A 25,368-nucleotide genomic window follows, 5' to 3' on the forward strand; every position below is an offset into this window, starting at 1 on the left:
TTGTACATGTAACAATATGGAATTATGATAATGCTGTAATCTGCATATTATAAACTGCAAAATTGAAATGAAAACATTAAAGGCATTTTCATGTCAAGGATATAATTACCTCCCTCAGCTAATCTGGCATAATGAAACAATAAAGTACTAACATTGCAATAAATTTCACCACAGTTATCACAATAAAAATAAAATTGTACTGTTGCTATTATTTTTTGTAAATGTAGCTATAGTATACTCCCAGTACCAGTATGTCATGACATATGTCAGTTTATTATCTACCCCTACCAACAGTGGGTGTTGCTGCAGACATCAATACTTGTGCTTGTGAGGATGGCAGTGTTTAAAGGAAGGAAAATTTTGGAAAAGTATATAAAGAGAAATAGCTGGTCAGCAAATGAGCTCCCAATAAATCTCCACGTCTGTGTAATTTGAAGAGATTTGTTTATATGCAGCACATATTTGGAGATCTCACTGATATTTAGCAAAATAGAAATAATAGAAATTTGCAATTTAAAAAATTTTCTAGATACTTTTTTTTTTTTCATTTAAACAAAGGTGGCAAAATACCGCAGTGGCACTAAAAAAAATCATTAGCAATTTAATTAGCAGCTTAGTGTACCATTACCCAACTTGTTCTGCTCTGAATGCAGCTGTGACTGTAATTTTGCATCTGTTTCTTGGGCTGTGGTAACGTTTTTGTAGATGAGTGGTCCAGCTGAAATTACACACAATTGTTTTTCTGCCTTAAAGCTATTCCTTCCCTGCCCCCTCCCCATAACATAAAAAGAAAGTTACCTGATGGTTACCTGTATTTAGGTTCTTGTGCAGCAAAAAACTTACAAAAGCCCACCTGAATGATAAAAACTTTTACTGGAATCTCAATAATGTATATTTACACTATGATTTTTAGTTCGTACGATGCCTCTAACAGATACATGTCAAAGGCTTCAAGTGTACCGTAATTAAATAAGGTTGTAGAAGGTAGGAAGGAATGTAAGGTAATAGACACACACAGTTTGCGTGAAGTATCTGGTGGAGCTCTGCCACATCCGTTGTTGTTTTTACAATTTCTTTCCTGTTACTCAGGAGGACCTCATACCTGCTGGTCAGACTACCCATAGCGTGCCTGAACTCACCAGATCAGAAAGGAGTCGGTTTAGATTTTGTAATATTAAGCAAATTAAATCTTTTGAAATACGGAGTAAGTCATATTACTGATGACCAATACTAACACTGTTGGATTCTAAATTAAGGGTAATCATTCAAGGCAGAGTATGAGAAGAAAAACATCAAAACTGCAGCTCTGTGCAAAAGTGCAGTAAGATATATCAGAAATAGAATAGCACAGAGCACTCCAAGTATAATGCCATTACATACATCAGTATTTTGTCTACACTGGAATTGAATGTACTGTCACTCTGTTTTAAAGTATAATTACAGAAATTATACTTTGAACCTATATCATTCTGTGAAAGAAAATGAGTGTGAACATAGGCTGTGGTACAAGAGTCACAAGAAATGTCTTCAAATGAAGGAGATTAAAAGATCGAGATGTTTTCATAGGAGTTCAGTACTGAAGGAAAGGAGTATAAGAATATGCTGTATTCTTTTTCGAGAGAATATTGGACATTCTTTATACTTTTATTTAATCAAGAGGAATTCAATAATATTGGTATGTGGAAAACTGAAAGCCAATAATGGAGACATATATTTTATACAACACGTTAACTTCTAGAACTCATCCTGAAATTTTGGTGAAGTCAAGAATGTAGTAGAAGCTGTAATAAAAACACACATTCATACAGACAACAAGAGTATGCATATCTATGTAGGTGTGAAAAATAGGAGTATTGTGCTTCAGGACATTTAAATCAACTGCTAACTGTCTGGAATTGAGAAGAAAACTTCTGAGGGTTACATAATTGTCCATTGTACAACTCATATTCCTAGTTTTATATTTATTGCTTCTGTAGATGTATACTTTTTAGAAACAGTTTCCTTCTAAAAATGCAACAGTTTAAGATTACTTATCAAAATGTTAATGTTTTCTATCATTAATTTACGGGGTAATGAAATGTAGCCTTTTCCCAGGTCCTGGGTTCCTGCTGGATTGTAGAGGTTTTAAGTGACCTTTGTATACGTAGCTTTGTGATCTGATCTGACTTACATCCTGATAGGACTTGTGGCTTTTACGCATGTTACCTGGTGAACCTGATTATTGGTGCAGCTTAAAAGTACGGCTTTTGCCACCCATACACCTCTTTTGAGATCTAAAATTGCTGTAGTTTTCCAGGGGGTATTTGTGAGACCTTAAACTTATAGTTTAAAAAGGAGTAGGATGAGGGTCTTATTCCAGCAAAACAGGACAACAAATGATTAAGTATGAAAAGGGAATGAATGAGTTATTGATTTGAAATTGCAGTGGAAATGTCAGTTACCAAAGTGCAAATATCAGGTTGTCTGCTTTTTTACTATTATTTTTTTTCCTAACTTGGCTTAAGCATTGTGTATTCTTTAATGAATATAAACCCCAGATCCTCACCTTGTATTTCATTCATAGTACTGAAACAGTGTAATATGCTTACCTATTATACTTTTTCTAACACTAATAAATGGAATAATAAATGGAACTTAAAGAGATTACAGAATAATCATGTACAATAAAGCTTCCAATGAAGAAATACTGTATGAAATTGAGTGACTGTTATGAGTGACATAAAGACAAATGATAGATATTCCGTTTTATGTCTAGAATGAGGCTCAAGTTGTAGAAAAGGCCAGTTGTTTGGGAAGCCGATGAGTCATTCTTTTGCTTGCTACAGTTGCAAAAAGAGAGAGAAATAAATTTGCTCCTCAAACTCAAAGACCCAGGATTGTAACAAATTAAAAGTTTTTTCTGTGGGATTTGCTTTGATGATACTATGTTTCCAAGAAGGGAAAAAAAAAACTATCACTGAACTGTAGAAAAAAGTGTCTGTTTGACTGCGTTTAGACAGCTCTTCTTTAAGCCCGTGAGAAAATTTTGAAAGGGACTGGAAAAAGTGATTTTGCCCAAAATGTCCCTTTATTCTTTGCATGGCAGATGTTAATACAGTGAAATCAGTTGTGCACTATGAGCACTTTCCTCTTTAGAGGTGGCTAGTCTTGTCTGGGAGCAGGAGTTTACATGCCTGCTGACTATCTCCTTGAAACGAAAGGTAGGCAAGAATGGGAAAGCTGTCATTGGAAAGCTGTGTTTTCCAGCTTGCCATGTGTTGTACCTTCCAGTCTTTTGTTTAATTATTGGATCTGCTGGTTACATAACGGTGAAGTACTGTAGGTCTGGTAGCATGCGTATTGCTTAATACTTCCATTACCTGGAAAATCCTGTAGCCATTTGATCAGCGGTTTCCAAGAGTGTAAGGTGACATTAAGATGCTGCTGATGCCTTTAAGTACTGTGTCTGTTTGTGTATTTCTTTGTATGTCTCCTTTTGACAGGCATCAATGATGTTATTTAAAGCTGCTGGAGTTCTTAGAATCAAGTTGCGACTAGAGCTGAAGCTCTTCATGTGCAAACAAAGTGTGGTTTCGGTTGGGGTTTTTTTCAGTTCTGTTTTTTTCCTCTATATAGTAGTAGTGCAGTGAAATCCCAGTTCCTCAGAGTTGCAATTCAGCATCCAATCTACTGAACTGTCTCCCCGATAATCCCGGTTAATATTTGTCCTGGTTTCCAGCTGGAATAGAGTTAATTTTCACAAGAAGCTGGGAGGGGACACAGCCAGGACAGCTGACCCAAACTGGCCAAAGGGTTAATCCATACCATATGGCCTCATGCTCAGTATAGAGGAGGGGGAGCTGGCTGGGGAGGGGTCGCTACTCAGGGATGGGATGGGCATCCGATTAGGGGCAGGGAGCAAATTGCATTGTGTATCACCCACTTTGTATATTCTTTTTATTAGTACCATTGTTGTTGTTTTCCTCTCCCTTTGCTGTCTCAGTAAACTATCCTAATCCCAACCCATGAGTTTTACTTTTTTCTTCCAATTGTCCTCCCCATCCCACCAGGGTGGGGATGAGTGAGCAAGTGGCCACATGGTGCTCAGCTGCCAGCTGGGGCTCAACCACATCAATATTTCAGATTTGCAGACTAGTTCTTCTGAAAACTTCTCTGCACATTGCTTTTAACATCATTAACTACCTCCTTTTATATCATTAGACATACTGAAATCCTAAACCAGAGACAAAATCTTGGATTTAAGGGACTCACATGGGTTTTTTTAATTAACATTTGTTTAGAAAATCATTAGAAATCAGTATCTTTTGACAGAATTAAAATTTTAAAATACTTGCTTATAATTCATGTGTCTCATTCTCAATATTGTAGGAAAAATAATACTTGTTTTTGACTGCTTTTGAAAAGAAAAACAAAATGTTCATGCCAGAATACCTAAATGTTTGGAAACCACATACTTTAGTATGTGTAGCATGCTAGTAGGTTTGTTGGGTTTTGGGGGTGGTTTTGGTTTTGTTTTGGTTGGTGTTTCTTTTATTTGAGTAAAACTAATGTTAATGGGGAGGGGGAGTGATAGAGAGGCTTGGTGAGCACCTGGCAGCCAGCAAGGGTCAACCCACCACAACATATAACACGGGCTTTCCATGAACAGGAGAACATAAAGTTAGGAATTACTTAGAAAAATCTATTACCAGATAGTAAAAGTTCAGAGAGGCTTTGTCTGGTTTGAGGTGCAATATGTAGCTCTACTGATAGGAAAGGCAGAGGCCATAAAGTAATTAGTTTGCAGAAGGGAAGTTTACAACTGTTGTAGGCTTGTATGGACATAGGTACTACTTTATCTTTAGCCAATATTCACCTAGATTCTTTGTCTTTTGCTACATTTTAGCCATCTGATGCAACACCTTTGAAGACCAAAAAGAAGAATCTAAACTCTTACTCACCGACAACAGGAACATGCCAAATGAGTCCATTTTCATCTCCCCTGAGTCATAATGCACAAAATCTCAGAAATCACCCATCAAATGGTTAGTTGAACATTCTGTCTTTCTTCAACATTTTTCTGGTTATTGGCTTGATTTAGTAACTTACGCCTCATGTGGTATGTTTGATTTCTTTTCCTCTTAAAGAATTTTAATCTCTTTTGGAAAAGTTGATGTTGATTTTTAAAGCTTGAATCTTTTCAGTGCAAGTCTTGGGGGTGTTTATGAAACAGGTTTTGCTGTTGATCAATATTGAAAATGTTTGACTTTGGCTCAGAAAAAAAACCCCTGCACTGGCGTTTTTGTCAATAATTCCATTAATTCTACTGATTAGGCATGTTTATGCTACCAATGTCCTTTGTTTGCTTTCTTTCTAAGTCTAACTCTTTCTAAGAATTAGTTTAACTCTCCTGCTTTGTATTCTTTTAGGCAATTTTTTACTCTTTTTTTTCATAGTAAGGCACTTCAAGGCAATTTTTAATTAATCTAACATAACACTGAATGTCATTTGCTCACAGAAAATATGCCATTTTATAATTATATTATTTCCAGTTCACTTTAGGATATATGTCCACTTAGTTACACAGTTACAGGTTTTAATGCAGACAAACTGTGACTGCTCAAGAAGTATATTTTCAATAGACTAATCTGCTTTTGTGGCTATATAGGTTGTGGTCTTTTTAATTGTTAAGGAACCATTAGGTCACCTGGTGTGACTTTTTATATTTACAAAAAAAAAATACAAAGAGACTTTCTTGTCATCTTTCCCATATAGAGCCCAAGAGCTTTTATCTCCTTGCAGTACAACTCCTAGAAAGATGGTTAAGTCTTGATTTGAAGACTTCAAATTATTTTAAAAATAATAATAAAAATTTAAAAAATGCATCGCTTCCCTTGATAGCAAGTTCTTTGTTCAATTACCTTTGCTATTAAAAAAAAAAAAAATCTCCTGTCTGATTTTGAATTTGTCTGGCTCTAATTTTCAGCCATCTATTCTTGTTATGCCTTTTTGTTGGGTTAAAGAGCTTTTTATGCCCCATATATTTTGGAATTTATGTGCAGTAATTGAGGCCTCACTAACATTCATGAATTATGATGAGTAGAAATATTCTGAGCAGGATAGAATAACCACTGATTGAAATTTATCTAGATGTCTGCGGATTTTTGCACTAGCTATTGCACCATATGCTGTCATTATGGATCTGCAAAAGTGGATTTTCCCTCCAGGAAAAAAGGGAAATTTTTTGCTTTAAAGGAATGTGATCATGAAATTTTGGAATTCTGTCAAAATTGGCTGAACTAAAAATGAAAATTACTGAAAGCCTTCAAGCTGAAAATACTAAAATCTGTGAGCATTACATCCCTTTTCTTAATAAAAATAGCAGAGTACTTGAGGAAGCATGGAAGTATCAGGTGTTTAGGTGGCAGTATAGCTCTGCATAGTTACAGACCTCTGTGCAAGGGTTTGGTTTTGTTTTGTTTTCTAATTAGTAGTCATGCTAGGAAACTAAACAGAAGCAGCTATATCCTCATTCTTTATTGTGCTGCCAGTCTTCATTATGACCTGGTTTTGTGTCCTCATTACCTATTTATCAAGCAATTTTAACATAGTGGAGTTTTTCATGAGCACTCACTGCCAGTTCACAACTTTCCTACCAAGTTCTCTGCTGATTCCAGTTCTCACCAGAATAGCTGCTCTTCTCCATCAGCGCTGTGCTTTCGAATTGGGCATTTGCCCCTGGAACTAGTACAAAAATGATTGTTTCAACTATTGACATTCCAAGAAGCCTTTGGAGGAAGAATTCATTTCTCCCCATTCTTTTAGTGAGTGATAGCATGTCGCAACTAGTTATGCAAATCTGGTATCTTGAAAGGACCTGTATTTTAGAACACCCTCACCTTCACAAAATTTGAGATAGGTACAGCTGATGTGTGTTTAATTTTGAGAACTATGTTGAGATTTGCAATGAAAGGCCAGGTTTATGTACATCCTGGTTTGGGACAGAGGGAGTAAACCTCTGTCTACCAGAAAGTAAGGATCTTTGCCGCAGTGCCTACCCTGTCTTGTGGACAGTTCCTCCTCTCAAAACTAACGGCTTCTTCTTGACTCCTAAAAAGATGATTATTTGGCACGGTGAGTATCTCCACATTCCTGCTTACTTCACATCCAGAAATCTTAAATGACATTTAATCAGCCATTTAAAGTGTTGATCCCTGCATTCTTAAAAGACTATAAACAATTTCTCTTTGGGATTATTTTCCTCTTCAACAAAGTTCCTTAAAGTACTGTCTTAAATATTGCCACAGATATCCCTGGCTATGTGTTGAATTTTCTCCTCGGAGTTTTAACCAAGTTAAACAGCAATCTAACCCTACTTTTCTCCAACTTTCTTCTTAGTGTGAGAACTAACTCTTCCAGTGAACAGCATTCTGACTTTGTTAGGGAACTTATGTCTTTGATATGTAAATTTATCTACTCTCTTTTTCTACAGAGGGAAAGGTATTTTCAAAGTATTCCCAGGTCAGATTTCTATGGCAATCTCTGCCTTCATCAGTAAGAAGAAAATTTTGTGTTTGCATGTATTAACTCCTATACCAATCTCAGGATTTGATGGTGCTTCCTGGATGAAATGAAGAGCCTATGTGTCGTTTCTTTATTTTCCTCGTGGTAAATATGAATCTTTTCATCCTGTACAAAGAAACCTTTCAATGAGAAGAGTTGCCAATAGGTGTTCTCCGTCAGATCAGAGATATGGCTGTTGTTAGTGCAATCGGTTGGCATGCCTGTACTGGCATCTGTCATGTCATGGAAAGGTCAGCTCATATCCTACTACAATCAATTGTTTTGTCATCATGTGGCATCCTACATTCTCACCCAGAATGGAGCAATAAGTATTCAGATTCAGGTAAAGTGACTGCATGTTATACCTAGCTGCTGCTGATAGCTGAATTAGGATTGCCTGTATCCTGAGGGAAGAATCGAATTAGAACAATCTGTGTCCCCAGTGACTACAGTCTGAGGCACTGGGAGCAGTAAGCTTTCTCTTAGTGTTGCCACATCACAAAAGCAGTTCTGAAAAATAAAATTCTACTTTTTTTTATATATAAATGCAGATTTTAATTTTGTGGCTGTCTGTAGAATATGAAACTATACCTCAGCCTGTCTGGATATCCACCTGCACTTTAACACTTACCTTTGCAAAAAACTTTTAAAATTGTATATAATGATAGCAGTCACACACGAAATTAAAAATACTATGGCTCTTTAGATATGTTCTCTTGAATATCTCTACATGTTTGTAATTACCTGCTTTAATGACCTCTTTAGTTTTAGTTGATGTATTTTTGGTGACACAACACGTGATAATACACAAACGCTTAAATCTGCTACAAGTTTTAAAACTTTTTCAGCATTTCTGCATGTGCATTACATGCCTTAGCTCTTAGGTGAAAGAAAAAAGGGGGCAAAATGTCTTGTATTAAAATGCCTGTATATTAGGATGTCAATGGGAAAGGTGAACATGTACTGTATTTCCATACTGATATTAAGTATGGACATAGGGGAACATTCTTTTTTGCCTATAAAAAGACTGATCACATGATGATAGCTGACATTTAGATGGATAATTATTCAGTAATGTAGTACTAGCCATCTTTTTTTTTTTCCCTGTGTTCATATAGCTACAAGATGGTGGTATATAAGACTTCCTCTTATATCACAGGTTTCAGGTTGTCCTTTTAAACCACAATTTCTTTTCTCCTTCTGAAAAGACACCTTTATTTTAAGCATTGTAGTGTTTTAATAGATTACGCATATCACCTGTGAGGTTTTAGAGTACATTCTATTTTTCTGTGACCAATATGTAAGAAAACAACAGAATGAAAATTATTACAAAATTAATGCCATTAGCTATGAAAAGTTACTTTGCATTGTGCAAAGTACACAAAGTAGCATGTATCTATCTCACTGAGAAGCCAGATGGAGATTACTTGTCTTACGAACATGACTTTCATTCAGGTAAGTGTGGAGGAGTGCCTCAAAAAAGACTAAATACCTACAGAATGCTACGATTGTTCAAAGGTAACATTTATTTTAGGAGAAGGCATGAACCAACCCAATTATAAGATAGTGTGTCTTTATGATGTCATCCTTTGTATGTCCTATTGGGCTGCCTGATAATACATATATTGCCTAATTACCCAAAAGCTCACAACACGTTAATGACATAAATTTCTGGAATAACAGAATACTAAATCTTCACTAGTTTCTCATCATTGTTGGCTACTGTATTTTTAAGTTTTATTTATTTATTAATCCAGGCTTCTACCATTCCATAGTACTGGCCTAAAAGTAGTATCTGTTTGATAATTGATGACTGATTTAAATGCAAGTTCTACTAGTAGTTAGATTTAAAATGAAATCTTTTGGTGTCTTAATGTTAAGCTACTGTAGTGGAACAGCTTAAACTTTTATAGCATCTTGTCATTCTGAAGTATTTCTAAGTGTTTTACAAAATATTAAAATTAAAAGTTAATCTATCCTTGAGTGCTGATACTTGTGTGTAGTAATTTAGATCTAGCAAGAAGAAATCAAAGTGTTTAATGCTTAGCATAGCCTCTCTTTTTTTAGTCTGATGTCAGAAAGAAGATGTATTGCAGGAAAACACCTCATTCCAGAGGGTCTGTTCTAGAATCAATGCTTTTGTTAAGGCCACGGTAAAGACCTGTTGTAGTTTCCTCCAAATCTTTCACTTAAAGGTGAATTTCACCTTACAGTAACAGCTGTTCAATATGAAGTGTTTGTAAGAATGTGTGTGCATCTGTTGGAGGGACAGTAGACAAGAACTAATCTAAAACACCTTGACTTCTATGGTACCAGAAAAAAAAAGATCTTTCTTGAGTTTTGGATAGATGAGTATAGTCTGATTGGCTGCAAGTACAGTGAACTCTAAAGCTGAATTACTCATGTGCAATTCAGTCATTAATTGTCGAATGCACTAGTAATCTCATTGTTTAAGGGGAAAACTGTTATCAGAAAAAAAGAATGAATGCATGATTATGCCTCTCCCCCTTCATATGTATGCATACACCTCCATCATTTTGTCTTTAATGAGTATCAGACCCAAATTCTTAAGGTGGGAGTTACAAAACCTCCATATTATATGATGTCTTCAACTTCAGCCACAACTAAACAGAAATCATTTCTGCTATTCAGATGTGACCTCTTTATCGCTGGAACCTAGACAGATATAACACTTAAAGTGTTGAAAGGTGACCATGTAGATTGTGCGGAGCACAATACCGTGAACAGTTACGGCCACACTAGTTTCAGTAGATTCACCAAAGACTATTGTACTGTGGGATCCTATCAAATGTGACAATATATACTATTTTTTAAGTATTAGTTAGGAGGGATGCAGTACTTTTTTCTACTAGTACCTCACCCTCCTCATATGCTAATTGGAGGGCAAGCAGAATTGACAAGCTAATGTATTGACTTTAAAAACAATAGTAATTGATACACGAGATAGAATTTTAATGTTTTTGTTCTAATATGATTTCTGTCTGAATTGTAAAGGTTGTGATAAGTTGTCTAAATAGATGTAAATTCAGAAAGTATTTTGTGATCAGAGGTGTATTGTTATACATAACAATATACATAATGAAGCCTTTGTAAGTGGCTGTTGAACAATCTCAAGTAGGCAGCAGCCAGTGAGCCAAAGACATTATTTTAGTGCAGCACTAACTTTCTTAATCCAATCAGTGTCACTCAAAACATCCATCCCCCTGTCCACCTGCTTTGGGAGAGTAGTCTGTGTTAGATGCTTATCTTGGAATCTGGTCATTTAAAAATGCCCAACCTACAGTGATGAAAGGGAGTTCACCTGTTTGCCAACACCACGTGTGAGCCTAGGTTTTATTAACAAATCCATAGAAATGGACTTTTGTGGTAATATCCTATTCCTGTTTCCTCACAGAACCATGCAACCGCTCAAAATATCAGTGCACTGAAAGGTAGAAATATGACTCGCCATGCAGAATAATGGCAACTGGCGTACGATTTATCATGCCCCATCATATGATGAGCTAGAATATTATATTGTCAACATAGCATGTCAGAGCCTTTGGAAGTAATTTGCAGTGTCTCTTTGTAGTTGTTTACAAGATGGAGTTGGGGGCCAGGCACTTTTTATTAAAGGAAAATGGAGGTTTCATTGCTCAGTCGTTACAGTATTTTCATGGTAATGCTCTGTGCTAATATGCTGTATTTCGGCACTTAATAAGATAAAAAGCTTCTGAGTAGAACATGGTAACTATGTGTCAGAATTATGCTAACTTCCAGTTATTAATACTATAATCTCAAGGTTTCCACAAATATAAATGTAATGTGACTTGATGAGAGGTTAAATTATAGTGAACTTAGTGGGTTTCATTACAAGGGAATCTGTCCTGCTGCATAAGTGAGTTTTCGTGGGGAGTTTTTCCTAAAAGATCATTGAGCAGTCAGGGTTCTTACTGACACCTTTTTCATGTGCTTCAAATACTCAATATCTTATTTTCATCTTTATTGTTTCTTTTCTTTCTTGTGAACCTCCTAGGCAATGGAACTGAGCAGAACGATTCAGAAAGCAGATTATCCAGAAGAGGGCAGCCTCGAACAGAGGAGGATGCGTAAGTGTATTAAGTTCATTGTGGGTGCAGTGCTGTGATTTTTACTTATGAAAGGTTAATATTTCATACAGAAATAAATTAATAGTGATTAATTTTAATACTTGTAATTCCACAGGATTGGACATTCAAAGGCGCTGAATGGCAAGCTTACAGTTATAGGTACAAATTAGCACAGGGTTTGCAATACAATTGTGCATCCAGTTCTGACTTTCACTGGTAGTGTGGGGCGTATGACAGTGCCAATTACAGAAGTCATACTCACAGTACTACACAATGAGGTATTGTAATTAAACTACCAAAAGGAAGGTATGTTTTGCCTTTCCAGACTCTTCTGAAAGTGTACATTCTTTACCTTATATTGGAATCATTAACTGCCAAAGATATAGGGCCGGTAATGCAGAGACACTTTTTGCTTAAAAACTATCTACAGATGGTCGTAGTGAAACTTCATGATTGCTTTGCAATATCTTCTAAAATTCTTGTCTTTTCTGCCACAATCTTATTTTAAGCTATAAGCTTCCTGACGTTAATGGATTTTGGGCAGATCACAGTTAGTAAAGTACTTAAATGTTGCAGGTGAAGTATCTGATAAACTGCTTTCCTAAACTTGATAGATGTGAGGAAGGAGAAGTGATAAAATGTGTTACAAGTCAGGCTCCTAGTGCCTCATGTTGTTAGTATTGCTTGATCTTTTCTGTTATGAAAAACACATTTAATTGCTTATAACATTCCCAAATCTCAGCTGAAAAGTGAATTGAAATTTTCTGTGCCAACAGTGAGGTATCAAGCTAAATGTGTGATGTATTTCAGCCAAAACAAGCACATCCATCCCTAAGAGTTAGACAAAGGAAATAGTTGTTTCATCTGTGATAGAAGTTGGTGAAAAAGTGGAAAGCTGTGAATGTCTGTAAGCTGGATTGTGTCAGGGATGCCTTTCATCTTAATGGGAATTTACCCAAATCAGAAATCCTGGCAGTTCTGAGGTTTTTTTAATATGGACGTTGAATATGCTTAGTAAAACTACTTTGAGTTTAAGCTTTAGTCCAGCTAAAAATCTGAAAGTTTCCTTCCTCGATGAGCATGTTCATACTTCTTGCTGCTAATACAATATTATCCTAGATAGCCCCCCCATCCATTTGCATCCTTTTTACTCAACTGAAATTGTATTCACCAGAGACTCTTGTGATCTCTTATTAGCAAAATTTAAAAAAAAAATTTCTTTATTTTCATTCTTCAACACTGTCTACATTTTTGTTCTTGAAATCTTATTATCCTGTTTTGTTGTTCTGCCTTTTTAGTTGATGCTTCAACTTGTCCTCTGGTGGAATCGTGACATAAATCTTTGACATCTGTCTGAGAAAGTCTAATTCACAGCTCAGCATCAACATGGCTATACCACATCTCTTCTTCTCTCCTCTGCAACATTTTTTTTTTCATTCTGTGTAATGTCGCTGTCTTGTATTTCATTCAGTCCCAGTGCCTGTGCATCCAATTCAAATTGTTATGCAAATTCTCCTGTCTGTAGGTCTGAGGCACTTTATCCCCAAAATCTGAGGTGCATTTCGTATTACCCCAGTTTGTCACTAAGCGCTCACCTCTCCATGTAATGCAAACCTCCACTGCCCACCTATTCCTTTGTTAGCCGGCTTCTTTGTACTCTCCGTGTGTTTCTGCTTCTGACAACCGGTCATACTGGAAGACCTGTTGGTATTGAAGGCAGAGCGCACCTGCTGTGCTGCAGCTTGTGTTGCTGGAAGAAGTATCACCATGCCAGTGCAGTATTCATGCAGGCTAGTTAACCAACATTAAAGAGTTGGGGTTTTGTACTTGAGTGGGTTTCTTTCATCATATGCTTAAGTATACTTTGCTTCTGTATTCTTTTGTATGTATTAAATATTTGTATCACAGTTGTTCCTAGTGTCCCAGATGAAAATTCCCTTGGGACTAGATATTTTATGCATTCATTTCTTTTTTACAAATAGTATCTGTGACATTTATTCAACTAAATATTATGTTTCTTATGTTTGAAGTTGTAGCTCTTCCTTTTGATTATTGCACTTGAACTCTCAATGTGTTTGTTGAGGTTTTTTTCTTGTATTGGATGCTTTCCCTCACCATTAGCTTGAAATTTCTTCAGAGTAGGACAGTAAGTATCTTCTAAGTGATGGAGGAATTGTTTGGATGACATGTTAGACAGTAAAAAGTACAATCTTACAGTTATACCAGAGGGAAGCTGTAAACTGATTAATTGTTTTTTTTTGTTGTTCAGTAAATCCTTGGTCAACACATATAGACTTGTTTCTTAGTGATAGTAACCTTGGAACACAGAACAATTTGAGTAATCATAGTCTTCATTGACATGTAAATGTTTGCATTCAATAATTCAGTATATTTTTTAAAAGTGTAAGATTTGCAGAAGACTAGCAGTTAGTGACATGCCAGTAAACACATTTATAAACTAACACCTACACAATAATATTTATGTGAACTTCCATACACTTCATTTTTGCGGGTGGAAAATATATTGTACAATACACTGACATTAGCATTTTCTTTTCTGCATAGCCTTCTGTTCCCATGTTGAAATACAACAGTGATAAGTTTTTCTCATACTGTAGTTCTGTTTCTAAATTTGGGGTTCTTATAAGGGTGATTCTCCCTTCTGTGGGAGGAAGCAGTAAAAGAATTATTTCTCTGTTATCTCCGTTTGATTTGCATGTTTAAATGGTTCAAAGAGAAAATAGCCTAACCATACATTGCAGGAATTTTTCCAAGACACATTCAGTGCAAATCCTTAATCATGCATTAAAGTCTGCCATTTAGATCTACTCTGATTGTATATTATTTTAATTTTTATTGCTAAACCCATTAAACTCTGAAAGCTGACCGTCTTTACACTGGTAGTAAAATATATTTGTGGCTTAAAAGGGGAGGTAGTACAACAAAGCTGAAGAAATAACATCATGTGATGTTGTCCCTGTTGGGCTCAGTTTTAACTTCTCATGTTTCCTATGGCTACAAGAAGTATTGTACGATCTTGCAGTCAGTGGGTTTGGGGAGGTCATCCTCTTGATTAAACTCCTGTTCTTAGGAACAGATAAGTTAAATTATTAGTTTTACTATTGTCTCCCCTAAGAAAATTCTGTAATATTGCTGAACCTGCGTTCCTGTCCTTAGAATTAGGATATATATTTTTTTGCCAGTTCCCTTACAAATCCTAACCAAAGGCAAGTTATATTTGGTGTTATATGACACAATCAGGTTGCACAGCCCATCTGTTCACAGCTTATCTAGATCCATATTGATCACAATGCAAAGAAACTCTGGGAAATATTGTAAACAGTGATTTTCAGCAAATGGCGATGTGACTAATTGAAATTGTTTTATTTTAACTTTTTATGCAGGTTCATGGAATTGCAGTCCAAAGTGAAAAGTTCATTGGTTAGAATTCTGAAAATAAGAGCAAATCTGACAAGCCTACAGGTTTGGTTTACACTGATTTATTTTTTAAATCTACTTTTAATATAGGATTTGAAATAAAAATTAAAATCTTATATGCAACACTTGAGTTTTAAGAAATAGGGAAGGAAATAAAATTCTTGAAACTATAGGCAGGTTTGACTTGGAAATCCAGAAAATGAAAAAAACCCACAAAACTAAAAAAAAAACCGCCCCAGAACTTAGTACAGTTTTTTTTAAACTAGAGGAGTTGCTTTTCCAAGTACACCATTTTTAATTTGCATCACTCCTCATTTTGTACATGAATAAAAGCATATGAAGTAGTTATCAACTATTACTCATAACTTGAAGTATGAAGTATTACCACATAGATTTTTATGTCCTTGAAGATTAAATATCCCTTTGTGTTGAAGTGATTGTACTATTTAATTTACCACTAATGTATCATCATTTAATAGTCTGTTTAATACATGCTAAAATGCAAATCACTTTTCTGTTTTATTCACATTTTGTTTCCTGAATAAATTTAACACAAGGTTCCTTGCTGTATATCAATACCTGAGAAATAATTCAGTGTACTCAAAATATTGTATTGATTTCTTTTACTTGTGTATGTGGTCTGACAATGTTTTATTTACCAAAAAAAGACTGATACTAATTTAAAATATTTTAATTAAAATGTTTATTTAGAAAACCCTATTGAAAGATCCTTTATATTTCTCCTGAGATTGATAGTGTATGGTTTTAGGTCTACCATGAAATGCTGAGGAGTATGGTCAATAGAATCTTAAATGCTTCTAGATTTCCATTTTACTAACATATTCTAGCAAGCTTGTACATGCGCCAAGATTGCTTTTCTGGAGATCAAGTGTTAATCTGTTTAAACAGCTGAAGACTTACCAATGAAGCGTAAACAACAGGAGAATTTTAAGCAACACTTTAAAAGGCACCTGAATGCTGTTTTCAAAGTAGCATATGTTCTTCCACCCTTAAACTTTTTACTCCCATTGACTTTCTGTGAGGTACAGTCTCATGCATCGTTTGTAGCTTATGAAAAATTTCCAAAAGTTCTTTCTTTCAGATGTTTTTAATAAGTTACAGACGTCTAAGTAGGTGGTTTGGGAGTGAGATTTAACAGTGTCTTGAATTCTGGTTTTTTTCCAGGCTTTAGAGGGCAGTAGAGAGCTTGAAAATATTGTTGGTGTCTCAGACTTGTCTTGCATCTTGAGTGCTGAAGTGCAGAAAACCCAAGTGCTAAGTAAGGAGGATTTTCAATAATACTCATCCCCGTTCTAACAATTTAACAATCATCAGTCCAAACGTTTCCTAGAGTCATACCCCCACCCTGTGTTATAACGGACTGTTATACCCCAGGCCTCCGACCTGTGAGTTCTTCTGGTCAGGACAAATGCACCTTAAATGTCCTTGTGCAGCCCACCAGGTACACAAAAGAATGGCAACCCCAACGGCCCACTCTGCTAACTCACAGCCACAGATGGGGAGGAAAAACTTGCAAAAGCAACACCTTTTCGTATGTAAATAGTTAGATACTTAGTGGGTAGTTAGCTAGTGATTAGGATAAACGTAGGTACTTTGATTGCATTGCCTTTCTTATCGTTTAGCAAGGAAGTTGTTTTGTTTGTTTGCCTGTTAGGAGGATTAGGCTGAATATAGGTTTCCAGGCTTTAAAAAACGCTATTCATGTCTCTTTAAATGATGGACATACCAGATGCTTATTGTGTTGGGATAAGGGCACTTTACAGATGGCACATCTGTGATACTTTTCCAAAGGAATCCAGAAAGCCAAAGATTTTCATTTTTATGTGTCCATTTGTAGGAAACTTTTTATCCTTGCTCCAAGTCGGAGGTTCTTGGGACATGTGAATCCTAAGCAGCGAAAAGTGCATTCATGCTTCTCTTCACAAATGCCTCTGCAACTAGAAGGGGAGTATGTGATGGGAAAATATTCTAAGGCAAAAAAAAATTCATTATGGATAATTACAGAAAAAAGCTGAAGGCACCCAAGAGGCCCCAATTTTTATGCCTCAGAACAGGTCATTTGTTTTCGCAATAGCAACACCTTTTATCTGTACCCACATGACATGTTTGTGGTACAGGGGTGTGTTTAAGACTGCATTTACCTATCACTGCTTGCATATATAACATTGCTCTTGTAGACTTCTCATACCAACCTCTGATAATCTAGTTTCTGGCTGACCAGGGAATATGAATAATATATACATATACATAGTCCCTGTGTCCAGTCTTTGGACAAGCATGCAAAGATAAAACAGTTTCTTAACCTGCAGTAAATGTGATATTTTGCCAGTATACATTATTCTGCAACCTGTATGGTTGCTCTGTTTTCTGCAGTGTGAAAACACTGGAACTAGCTACAGGAGAGCAAAACCGAGGGTGACTGGGACTGCTACTTTGTTTGCAGTTGGAAACAGGCAGACAGTAAAGCTGCAGATGCTAGAGAATTTTTCTTACCAAAGAGCGCTATAACTCTTCCACTGCATTAGGTGCACGCACCCAGCAGTGGAATTTATGCACCACACACTTCCAGCAGCTACTGTTGTTTAAATTACCATTTCTTTCCTGACTTGTATTCCGACGCTCATTCAGTTTTCTTTTTTGCATGTGTATATGCTGTACTAGTTCCCACTGTAATGCGTATAACCAGATGCTTTCTTGTACAAAATGAAGTTTTCTGAAAATAGTCTGTGTTTACATTACTACCCTACACTGTGGATAGGGCAGTAAGACTGCCATATCCAGAAGGTTGCAACTGAGATGTCAGACCTATTGTTGACGTTTTCTGTTATGTCCACTCTTTCTGTTAGCTTCTTGTCGCTTTCAAAATAGGAAAGAATCATCTTTTTGCCCCATCTCTGAATTGGGAACAAAACACCTGTTAGCACTACAAGACAAAAATGGGAACAAAATGTGGTATGAGGCTTGAAAGCACAACTTCCCCAAATTTGGTTCACTTTGAAAATGTTTTGTTTTTTTTTTTTCTAAGCACAATACATAGATAAGGGGGGTTTTTTTTGTAATCACTTGAAGAAAAATACAAGTCCTTTGAAAGTGAAAGAGGCAGCATTGGTATTATTTTCTGTGAAATCTCTGGGTCAACATTTATTGATTTCAAATGTATTTATTTGACTAGTGAGTCAAGCAGAAGAACTGCAGCTGTTGAAAAGAAACCATGGAAAACTTCCTGCCCGAGGTAAGAAACTTTTTATAACTGCTGTGTAACAGATGTTTCGATGATTCCTTTTAGTTGATTCCTTCTCAGTTCTTTCCACTTGAAAGAAGTTGAGTAACCTTTAGTATGTGAAAATGGTGATAATCAAATGTGCTTCTTCTGAAAACTTTTGCACTACTCACATGTGAAAGGAGAAAAAAGTCATTAATGGTCTTGCACTTGAGGCATGGTCTAGAAATAAGTGCAATCAGGTCCTAAAGAGTTTACATACCTTTTAGATATACCGGTTATCCTTGTTCTTCCTCACTCTCCTCCCTCCCCCTGTGTTTTCAGTGTATAAGCCAAGTAGCATACAGTCTTTGCAGCAAAACCTTTTTCACCTTATGTGTATTGTGAGGTATTTAGCACACTCCAGGGGACTGTGAAATCCTAACTATTAGGTTTCTTCATAACTAGTGCTGCGAAAATATTTGAAGTTGGTGGCATTTAATATAGTGTGGCCCACATAGCTGCTTTAGTGCCTTGTCTAGCTGGGAATGTGGCAGGGGAATACACACAAGATTTTTATTTTTTTTCTCTCGCACCCAATAAAATCAACAAACATTCCCCACTGATATTTTTATATTTCTGTTATCTTCACGCATTCTATCTTAAAATAGAGCAAAATCGGTGATGGCATCTCTACTGCTTTGTCTGCCAGCTGTCCCAACCAGCAGGACTCCTTCATATCACAAGCAGCCCCTTTGATTTTGATTGTATCTGCTCTTCCACATGCCTAAATTCTTTCTGCTATGGGGAATTCTCTTAAAGGAAAGAAAGTTGATCAAACTTAAGTTTCCTTGGCTCCAGCAGATTACCACAAAATGAAAATGAGTGACATCACTTTTTAAGGAACCTGACTCATTTGTGCAATCTGCTTTTTCTGATTTACAGCTCCCTATGTCCTTCTGTTCAAATGATCACAGCCCTTGTCTGGCACTGATGATGGTGAACACCGTGGGCCACTGAAGATTTAAACAGTCATTGCTTCCTTTGTGCCCTGCTTTTTAATCATAGAATCCCAAACTGGTTTGGGTTGGAAGGGATCTTAAAGATCACCCCTAGTTCCACCACCTTGCCATGGGCAGGGACACCCTCCACTAGCCCAGGTTGCCCAAAGCCCCATCCAACCTGCCCTTCAACACTTCCAGGGAGCCAGGGGCAGCCACAGCTTCTCTGGGCAACCTGCTTTTGTGCCTCACCACCCTCAGTGGGGTCACCTTAATGGTTACCAGGATATACATTTATAGTTCCATCTTTGCTCTAGAAACTAGCTGCTCACACTAGACATATATCCAGTCTTGTTAGATGAGAAATGAGCTATTTTGTAAAAGCAGGATGGAAACTAGAATTACGAGTTTAGGATGACCAATTTTGATGAAGTTTCAATGTCAATTTTGCTTTAATAAAGAATAAATGCAATTTTGCTGTCTTGAAAATACAGTAGTAGGAGAAGCAAAGAAGTAGGTGATAAAAGCATTTGGAGATGTTTTACTCTGCCTTTTAGTTTTGGATGTGGTTTTTCATAATTATTTTTAATTAGTTATGCTCAAGACTTAAAACTTATGACTGTTCTGTGGCTTGATACAGATGGAATGTCACATTATCATCACATGGTGAGGCATGAAATTTATTTACTTTACATAAACAACCTCTACTTAAAACAACTTAATACAAAACATTCCTTGCTCAATGGGCAGCATTATTCAGAACTCAGTATATCATTTTGTGTGACCAGCATAAAAAATGGCATCATTGTTTGCCCATGACTAGCATTTACAGTAAATAAAATGTTTTTTAATAGAATGTAAGCAAACTGTAAAGCAGCTGCCAAGAGATGAAATCTCATCGGTATGTTGCAGTCCAAAACATGCTTTATGTGTGTTGAGGATAGATGTGTAGGTTGCGATATGCATATTTTAAAGGAAAATTTAATAGGTTCAGAGTTTCAAGGGCTGAAGATAACATTCTAAACAGAAAAGCTACTTAAGCTGGTTGTTACAAATTATGCTAATACTTTGCTTCTCAAAAAGAAAAACACTGACATAAATCATGTCCGTGACTCCGTCTGCTGTCCAAGTAAGAAACAACAAGAGAATGTTATAGAAGATCAAACACTTGTAGTGTTAAGGAAAATTATTTTCAGACTGTATCTTGTAATGAAATAAAAAATACTTTCTTTTCTGCGGTGGTGTTCATCCTGCCAAGCCCATGGGCAAATGTGATCATCCCTATTAAGTTTACTTCTAAACATTCCTAACTTTCATTTTGTTTTTAGTACAAGTGACTGAAGTTTGCACTCTTTGCATCAGTAGTGGTGGCTTTGCAAGAGACTAGATCAGCGCTGACTAGGTGGATTTTCATTTAATGCCACTTGAAATTAGTAATGAAAGCAAAGCTGGAGAGATTGAGGACCAGGTAATACTGAGCTCCCACTCGCCAATCCAATTTTTTGAAGACTGTGTACATATGGCAAAACATAAAATCCCATTTCAGAAACACTGCAAAATATAGACACATCCTTAATAAGCAGAGTTTCTTCTCAAAACAGGTAAAATGGTAAGAATGCAATATTCCAGTTTATCCCAATTCATGTCAATTTGAGTTTGGACTTTGTATTGGGTCTTTGTGTAAGAGCAACTAAATAGCTTGGGTCTGGACTGCGGGTTGGCTGCTGTGAGTGAGAGTAAATCAAGTTTACAACACATTACCACCTCATTCTGAAATAAAGTAGAATACATTTGTTGCCCTTTAGACATACTTTGGTGTCTGTCCCCATCTATCCTTCCTCTTTCTCCTCCTTTGGGATCTTCTGTGGAAAAAGGGAATGCATCAGACTTCAGATGTATGTTTTCAGGAGCCTATCTGTGGATTTTTCTGACTGTAAAAACCCTAACCTAAAAAACATAGGGTTTTTTTCTCAGCCCAACTTTGTATTCACTTGCAGGAAAAGTAAGTCTCATGAAATGGCTAAGCAGAAATTTGTTAAATGAACTGAATGAATTCAGAAATTTATTCAGAAACTGAGTTTCTTTCCAGTGTTTCCATTCCTTGAGAGCAAATGGAACAAATACATGATTGCCTTTGCTTACAGTGAACGCTCACTTTTCAGGGAAGCAATGAGATGGTTGCAGGGGTTAGACCTAGGTATTGGGAAAGGCTTTTTTATCTAACAGATCTGCAGGCCTCTTTCTTAAGAGTGGGTACGTGAGCTGACTGTGAGGATGAACCACAAGCCTGGTACCCAAGCCCTGCTTCTAGGCATTTGTGAGAGAGGCTTTTCTGAAGTTCAGTTCTTCCACATTTTTAATCTGTTTGGAAAAAGCCGCTAATGCTGACAGAAACAGCATTTTCGTAGTTCTGCCAAGGTCCTTTCAGTTAAATCCTAGGCTTCTTTCCGGCAAGAGTTTGACAAGGTCTGTCCAGCAGCCCTTTTGTGGTGTACATCATCTCTAAAAGCAACAAAGATGATGTGGAAGGACTTTTCTTTTTTTCAAATAGATTATTATTAAATGGAGATTTAGAGCTTGTATTTGCAAATGATATACTTACTTCAGTTCTGAACACTAGAGTCCAGGTTTGGTGTTTTGCCACGCGTCAGAAATGTCTGCTCTGACTTAATGTCCCTACATAGCGTATGGGAGAGATGATGGTCATCCGTACTCTTTCACTTAAGTCCTGCATCCAGCCAAGATATGAGTTGCCCTCTTGGCCTACTCAGGAAGGCTGTGAAACTAAGATAGAAATTGAATTCAGAATTAACATTTTCTGAAAGTCTGAAAATACACTCTAAAGCCTGGTATTCAATTGCTTTCTAGTTCAGTCAGGCTAGTTCCAGAAAGCTGGTATGGCCAAGGCAGCCTAGGCCAGAGCTGATGCTTAGACAGAGTAGGTCTGTAATGCAACTGCAGTATGGATTCCATACCTGCCTTTACCACAGGACAGAGAACCCTTGGGCCAAGAGTCTTCTCGTGGCCAAAAGTGGAACCAAGGGGCCGCAGTCGGGCAGCACTTTGTAGGATGTCCTCTAGAAGAGCAGTCACTGTGACTGGCACAGCTCTAGCCCTGACATGCAGGTGAATGGCAGATTAAAGAGAGAGATTGTGCAGGTGGGCTGCACACATTCCCAACTGGTAGATGATTCCTTGGAGCTGAAACCAGCCAATGGACATGAGTGTACCCTTTGAGTGTTAGGTTCCATGTCATTGTTAAGACAGCTTCAAGAAACCACAACTTTGTTTATGTTGTGTGGAAGGAAGCCTGGCCTTGTTCATCTGCTCTTCCATATGGAAGATCTGTCTGTACTTCTGCTCACAAGGCTTTTCGACAAGTAGACATGGGGAAAAGTCAATCCCAGTTCTGGTTTTAAGTTACACCTCAGCATGAACACTTGTAAATGGGACTGCACTAAGCTAAACAGAATTAGGCCTGCATCAGTGGTGAACATATGAGTGTGCATTTGCACACAAGGACGTAGTGCAACTCACCTGCTTTATTTACTCCTAAGTTATTTTGAATGTCCCCATGCAGACCCAGAGAAATTGTTCTGCCCTCCTGCATTTACAGTCACAACTAATTGTGAGATTGCCCCAAAGTGCACCTTGAGGAGGAGCATGTTGTATTCTAATTTGTGTTGTGTGGATTAAAAGCTGAATAAACTCCACAATTTAGATGTACAGGCTAAATTTGACTGTACATCTCCTCTCGTTCTGTACAAGCAGGTCTTTTTCTTAGTTTGTAACTGTGCAAAGTCCTTTACAGTCTAGAAGAGATAACAAAACCCACTGAGCCTGGTACCCAAAATCTGCAATGCTAGTGATTTTCCTGGGACAAGTGAGTAATCTTGTCTACTGCAAGAATGCTACTGAAAGGTGAAGGTTTCTGTGTGACCCCCAAGTGCCGTGCTCTTCCCCAGCAGGTTTTGGGTCTGTTGGATTGTACCTGCACCTTAAGAGCGCACGTTTTAAAATACAACCTGAGATTTGAGAAGTGTCTGGGTCTGAGGTCACTGACATGATAAGCTTTTTGGATGGAAGGAAGGGGGCAAATTACAAACCTCTCCAATGATTTAACATCCTCTGCTATGTAGATGAAATATTAAGCTATTAACTTTTGTGGCAGATACAGAAATGCACATGAGACATATGACTATAGGCCTCAGACGTATATACATATAGAACTGTCGACCTGCATTTTATATTTAGGTGTCAGCCACATTTATTCATGAATTTCACACTTGTGTTTAAACTCTATTTTCCTATGTACCTTTTTACAGATGCAATTGCTATTAATTTTTAATTCTAGTGGATCTAGACTTTAGAGTATTAAGCTTAATGAAAAATTAAAAAGAATTGTAGTTCTTTCAACAGCTACATGTAGCGACTCCTCCATGAGAATAAATACTGCTCTCTCCCGTGAATATAATTATTTTAAATAAAAAAGAAAAGAAACATTAGTTTGGACTCACTTAGTAGCAATTATATGTTTAAGAGGTGTAAATAACTTGCTATCCAGACATTACAAATATCCAGGTGCTCTGTATGTGCTGATGACAACAAAATTGAAAAGAAAGACTGTAATAATTCTGACTGGTTTTCTCTGCAGAAGATATTGATTATTTGTGTGTGGTGAGAGATTTGGAAAATTCAATTAAAGGAGTTGTGCAAAGCTTTCATAAATTTTCCTTGTACAGCGTGTACACAGACATTGTTGCGTATTAAATCAATGCAGCACTTCACAATATATTTTCTTTGAAACATAAAAATAAATAACATTTAAACAGTTCTGCTTACTACAGAAACAAATTTTATTTTCTGTGAAGCATTTAGTCATGTGCTATCACTGACTCATACACATTTGCCAGCTGTAACAAATTTTATAGACGTTTTCTCCAGAGACATAGCTCATATACTATGAATTTTTAAATGAGCAAATGGTGAAGAAGGGATGTCAGCAATATAAAAATTGATCAGTTAAAAGATAAAAGCATAAGTAAAGAGATTTGTATGGTAGTCTTAATAGGTTTTATTAAATAAAAATACTATAAAAAGACAGTAATGAATAGACTGAAGGTTTTAACTGTGGTTGAGGTGGAGAAAAATTATTCTGGCACATTTAGTAGAAGATTGGTTTTATATCACCTGACAGGTGAACATTTTTTTTCTCTCTGCTTTTTAGATCTGTAAATGTTTTAGAGCAGTCAAACTTGGGAAAGAATGGTGGTGCAAGTAGGACGGGAAAAGAAACTTGGGAAGATTCTGCCCTTTTCATGCTTTTGCGGGACGGGGACAGGAGACGCCAACGGCAAAGGGCTGCAAACCTTCCACCAACCCACCCACACGGGGCTGAGGCTTCTGGTGACTCTCTGGCTGCTGCCCTCCCCTGCGCAACCCGAAATCACTGAGCTGACGAGAAGAGAGCAAGGGCAGCCTGGTCCCGCACCCGGCTCCTGCTTGTGCCGCAGTCGGCTGCAGCCTGAGCGTCTTTCTGGTTGCCTCCACAGACCCCTTCCTTTCCTAGCTCCTCTGGCCACAACAGATTTTCATCCAGAAGTTTTGCTGATTTTCTCTTTGCTTTTATGTAGTTTAACAAGGAGTTCTGTCTATAAAAATGTCAAGAGATAGAAGCGTTGTTAGGGCTTTGCTGGATTTTTTTAAGAGCAACTCATGATCTTCATTAGCTCACACACAAAAAAAACCCCACAAAAACTAAAATAAAACAAAAATCTTGAAGTGCTACAACAAGCATTGTAAGTTTTTGGAACACACAAATAGTAAATTATATTTGATTATTTTACTATCTTAATGCCATCTGTGTCAATATAAATAGGACACTCTTGTCAAAATCTGCTGTCATGGCATATATTTGGAAAGAAAGCAGAGTTAATTATGTTTTATATGAATCTGGGCAGCTTACATTTTTAAGACGGCTTCTCAGAGTGAAATGCAGATCTTGGCATGGTTGCTTTGGCATCTATGGGTTCTTTAAGTACCGCATAGTCAGAATGCC

General features: G+C 36.9%; 1 protein-coding gene across 8 annotated transcripts in view; it reads left to right on the forward strand.

Annotated features, from left to right (window-relative positions):
• ITGB3BP (integrin subunit beta 3 binding protein) overlaps nucleotides 1–25,368 on the forward strand; it is a 33,198-nt gene that overhangs the window by 4,570 nt on the left and 3,260 nt on the right. For all 8 annotated transcript variants that reach the window (XM_075759247.1, XM_075759249.1, XM_075759246.1 and 5 more), the window contains 5 exons: nucleotides 4,886–5,024; nucleotides 11,579–11,651; nucleotides 15,056–15,134; nucleotides 16,275–16,368; nucleotides 18,283–18,342. In XM_075759247.1, coding sequence (XP_075615362.1) covers nucleotides 4,886–5,024; nucleotides 11,579–11,651; nucleotides 15,056–15,134; nucleotides 16,275–16,368; nucleotides 18,283–18,342 — 445 coding nt within the window. The remainder of the gene's footprint in view (nucleotides 1–4,885; nucleotides 5,025–11,578; nucleotides 11,652–15,055; nucleotides 15,135–16,274; nucleotides 16,369–18,282; nucleotides 18,343–25,368) is intronic.

The sequence above is a fragment of the Balearica regulorum genome, chromosome 8, assembly GCF_011004875.1.
Source record: "Balearica regulorum gibbericeps isolate bBalReg1 chromosome 8, bBalReg1.pri, whole genome shotgun sequence".
Lineage (NCBI taxonomy): Eukaryota > Metazoa > Chordata > Aves > Gruiformes > Gruidae > Balearica > Balearica regulorum.